Source organism: Amphiura filiformis, chromosome 5 (genome assembly GCF_039555335.1).
Source record: "Amphiura filiformis chromosome 5, Afil_fr2py, whole genome shotgun sequence".
Taxonomy (NCBI): domain Eukaryota; kingdom Metazoa; phylum Echinodermata; class Ophiuroidea; order Amphilepidida; family Amphiuridae; genus Amphiura; species Amphiura filiformis.
Window position 1 is genome coordinate 50,740,699 of NC_092632.1, and position 4,545 is coordinate 50,745,243.

Below are 4,545 nucleotides of genomic sequence, written 5' to 3' on the forward strand. Positions count from 1 at the left end.
TATTCGACCCACTTTTTTCTTATTTGGTTATTCGCGTTTCAGATCATTTAGTAGGTAAAATGTTGAATGATGGATAAATTATAGGATTGTACAATGTCATTGTAACCAAACTAAATGCACAATTGCAAAGTAATAAATATCTGAAATCAATTTATACAGAATTTGACAGATCCATGGAAGTGTTTTGACCCTTCAATTGTAAAACAAATCGACCACTGATACAAATTCTGCTATGAATGACTATTTTTGCTTGTTGAATTTCGAGCTCGCTGACCCATGATAAATGTTGATTTTAGTAGGTAGGAAGTGTATTCAACGTGGTGCTTGTCACTACTTTGGTATTTTCATGCTACTGGAACAGGGAGTGATCATTGAAAACCACTAAGCATATAGCATTCAGTTTTGGGACTATTCATCCGTAAAAAAAAGGGAAAGGTGATACTCTATTCTATCTATATAGCCTCAACACGTATAAGTGCACTATAACGATCTGACTGGTGTGGAAGTGGTGTTACCTTCTTGTGGTAAAATTTGGTGTACACCCAATCCACGATGAAAACCAAAGCACCGAGGAAGGCTTCTAGAGCATCTTCCACTGCATCAGAACCAGGCCATGGAATATCTTGCACCAATGTCTCTCGTGGTATCTTTGTTCGTGTGTGCTTCTTGCTTCATTCGCTGCTGTACGTGTGGAGAGTGGTTGATGTCAGTGGCAATTGGCAGTACTGGGGATTGATGGGAATCCAATTCATCATGCTAGTAGAAGCCTTTATTACTCTGAAGTTTCATAAAACTGGAGAATGGCAATGGTAGGTAGATGACGTAGATCTTGTGCACTTTAATAATAGTATTTGTATTTCAACTGTCCGAGTTAAGTTATTCCGACTGTTTAGTTGTTTAATATGTCAGTGATTTAAGGTTGGTGTTAACCCTGGAATTATAGGAACTTATCATTATCACTAAATTGTTGGTCTAAAGTATACAAAGGTATATATGCTTTCTTATGATTTTCTCCAAAACATCATTTTTACACAAATCTGACGTCACAGTTGGATTCGTCAAATTTTCAGTTCTTGACGCTTGGCTAGTGTTCAGGCTTCTTATGCCATCAGGCTAGCCCTACCAATGTGGATCCATTTTATTGATAACTTTCTAAATGATGGATGTGAAATTGTAAGGACTGGTATAATGAGGACTAATACTATAAGCCTGATGGCATGAGAAGCCTTGTTCGAGCAAGAGAAGCCTGACCGCTAGCCATGCTTCGAGAAATTGGCCCTATAGGGTAAAGTGACAGTAGGTATAAGGAAAACTTTCCTGACCCATGCCATTTTCCCGGGCCATTTTAACCATTGAAATCGGAACGCTCCTTACGCTTTATATCATTGATTTTAACTACAGGTTATCTGGGAGGGGGTACTAGCTCAAAACGGGGAAAGGGACCGTTTTAACCATATTGGTCTTCCTTTTCTTTTTCCCTTTTTCTCATATCTGCATGACCGATCCTGACAGGTTTACACCGTGCATTTTTATTTACCTCTGTAATGTGGTTCCATGTGTCTGGTTTCTTGAAATCGAATTACTAGAGGAACGCCTTAGTTTCATCGAAGCAAGGAATCTTACCAGCTGCAGCCCACCCGACTCTGATGCCGAAGCATGGCTTACATTTTATGATGTAAGTTTGCATTATTTTCCTTGTTTCTGACATTTATCGTTGTCACGTCTTAATCGTAGCATACCCTTAAGATCGGCGACGGATATGTGACAGTGTATCAATTTTATTAAAATTATTTAACAAAAGTTAGTACCTGCCGCACTCTTTATTTCGGTATACTGTTCATGCATTATCAACAGTTCAAGCCGTTCACCCGAACCTGGTACCATATAGGCCTATTAATCAGTATCTTCGTTTCGCACTCATGCTATTCTGCAATATATCAGTACCGTATACTTTTTCTCTTTTCCCTCTCTATTCCTCACCCTCTGTCTCTCCCCCTAACTCTCTAGTTCTCCTCTACTCCGCCAGCCTTTTATAAAGATATAAACATGTAAACCCGTTTTGGTTTTGGTCAAAACGTCCTAAATATCGTGAAAACATTTTTAAAACGTTTTATATTGATAAACAAACACTACAGCAACATTTTTTAAATTGTTGTCAAAATGTTATTGCAAAATAATTTGGGTAAAAATTGTTTTCTGAATGTTACGTTTTATATTATTGTAACCCGACATTTAATTTTTTTTTTTTTTGTATTTACTGATTATTTCGTGTTATACATTTTGCTAAGTATAATAAACAATGTTGGTAGATTTTATTTATGTACACTAACTTATTTAATTTTTCTATTTCAGATATCCATTCCTGTGACGTTAACAGATGAAGCGTGGTCGTTAGCTCTTCAACAAGTACTTCTGTTTTTCCTGATTGCGGGACGTTGGATTTTACCAAAACATTTGACTCACGAAAAACTGTCGACCCTTTTGCTTATCAATATAGGTTGGGAAAAGAATATTATATTTATCTTTAAAGAAATTATTGGTGATACTTATAAATATACCTTTTGGAGTAACTGCTTTTAAAACGTTCAAATAGTTGACGAGAGGTAAAAATATATAGCTCACGTATGTGGATACAACTTAAAATGGACAAATAAATGGTTTAAGTGCAATTTGCCAATTGACGGAGAACATGACAGAGGTGGTGTCATTAGGTGGGCTCCCTCTCCCGCAAAAAGCTGCATAACCTCCCTAGGACCCCTCCCCTAGCACCATATCCTTCATAACAGAAATCACTGACAATTTCACTATTTGGTTTCCAGATTTTCCCCACCTGGAAAAAAAACCGCATTCCGCCTAAATCAAATTCTGGGCCCGCCACTGGAAAATGATTGTAAAGTTGAGAAAAATGTCAAACACCATTATTGCAAGAATGTCAAAAAATGTCAAATTTTAGGCACCCCTCTCTCCGAAAAAATCCTTGTGTTCCCACTGCTTGCAAAATCAGTAGTTTCACACAATCACACAAATCAGTAGCCCTTATCCGATGATAAGAGTTAATTGTTCAAAATTTCTTATTCCTAATACTGCAGGTATGGCGGCTGATATCGTTGAGTTCCTTTCAGAAGGTGTCCAATCAGAAGGGGCCAAGTGCAACGAAATGGTGATCATTATTGTCTTGATAATCTGGTCCGTCAGCATACTCCAGTTTCCATTCCATGGAGACGCCAAGAACCTTCGACGTCTCAGCGTCGTTTCAACACTCACAAGAGGCCAAAAACCAGTTATTTCTTGGCTCCCTAGATGTTTCAACTTTGAAGTATGGTCAATCATGTCCATTATCGTCATGCAAGATGGTCCCTTTCTTGGAATGAGGATATATTTGATATACCTCTATGGTATTTCAGATCAATCACTCATCTTTTTCTCCGCCAAGAACTTGCTTGTTCTCTTGCTTCAATTTTATCGTCTTTGGGCTTTGCTATGCCTTGAATGGGATGCCGAAGAAGGAAGATACAGTTTGAAATTATCTCGCAAAATTAATTCAATTCGGAGAACCGTGCGAAATTTAGGAGGTAGACGTTATCGGGGAAGAGGCGACAGTGAAAACCCGGTTGCTGAGATTGACACGGAAGCAGATAGAGAGAACCGATTCAGAGTTGCTGAATCAGCGGAGATACAAGATGATCCAGAAACTCAGGAAAATGATTACCAGAGTCACCAGAACACATCCTATGATGCAGGGACTGAAGACCACCAATTTTAGATAATAATATGACTGTGTATGGGGAATAGGGATGTGTATGTCCATTTATGCAGCAAACTAATGAAAGACTAAATAATTATGATTCCCGGGATAGTTTGCAGTAACGAACCGGGTAGCGGTAAAACTACATTAAATTTTATTTTCTGTTTTCAAAAGCGCGTGTCAACGTTACTATTTAACATGTTTAATAGCGGTATGTGGGGGTGTGTTTGTAAAACGTGAATGGTATACATATACGTATACATAAATAATAATTATGATACCTGACCTGTAACAAAAAAAAAACCCAAACCGGGGATCGTGCAAATCATGTTAAAGCTGTCATTTGAAAATTTTGACCTTTCGTATTGTAGATATGGATTTTGTTTCCCAAAACACCAAAAAAAATTAGTTCTTTTTTGGAAAAAATCCATATCTTCAATATGAAAGGTCAACATTTTCAATTGATCGTCATTTTCCTCCCAGCTACATACACTTTAAGAATATATCATTAGATTTATAAAATTTACATCGAGGAATGTTAGCCTATATATCAAAAATGTGAAAAATATCAAATTTTAATAATTTGTCATAAAATTTGTATTATATCGTGAATTTCAAAAATGAAAATTATTTGGTATCAGAAAGACATTCTTCGTATTCAGAATACAATTCGATATATCTAATGTGCTCTCATGTCCCACACAAAATACTGTCGAAACGCTCATTTTAGATCCCTTAAGGAATGGGATATTAACGTTTAGCGACGTTTTCACGTATTTTTTGTGGGAGCTGCATGAGAG

At 37.1% G+C, this 4,545-nt stretch overlaps 1 protein-coding gene across 1 annotated transcript; it reads left to right on the forward strand.

Annotated features, from left to right (window-relative positions):
- Window positions 1-451: 451 nt before the first annotated feature.
- LOC140153324 (transmembrane protein 26-like) lies at window positions 452-4,053 on the forward strand. Its single transcript, XM_072176049.1, has 4 exons — window positions 452-809; window positions 1,513-1,675; window positions 2,353-2,497; window positions 3,090-4,053. Exons 1-4 carry the CDS (start codon window positions 553-555, stop codon window positions 3,761-3,763), a joined length of 1,239 nt encoding a protein of 412 aa, XP_072032150.1. The 5' UTR covers window positions 452-552; the 3' UTR covers window positions 3,764-4,053.
- Window positions 4,054-4,545: the final 492 nt, after the last annotated feature.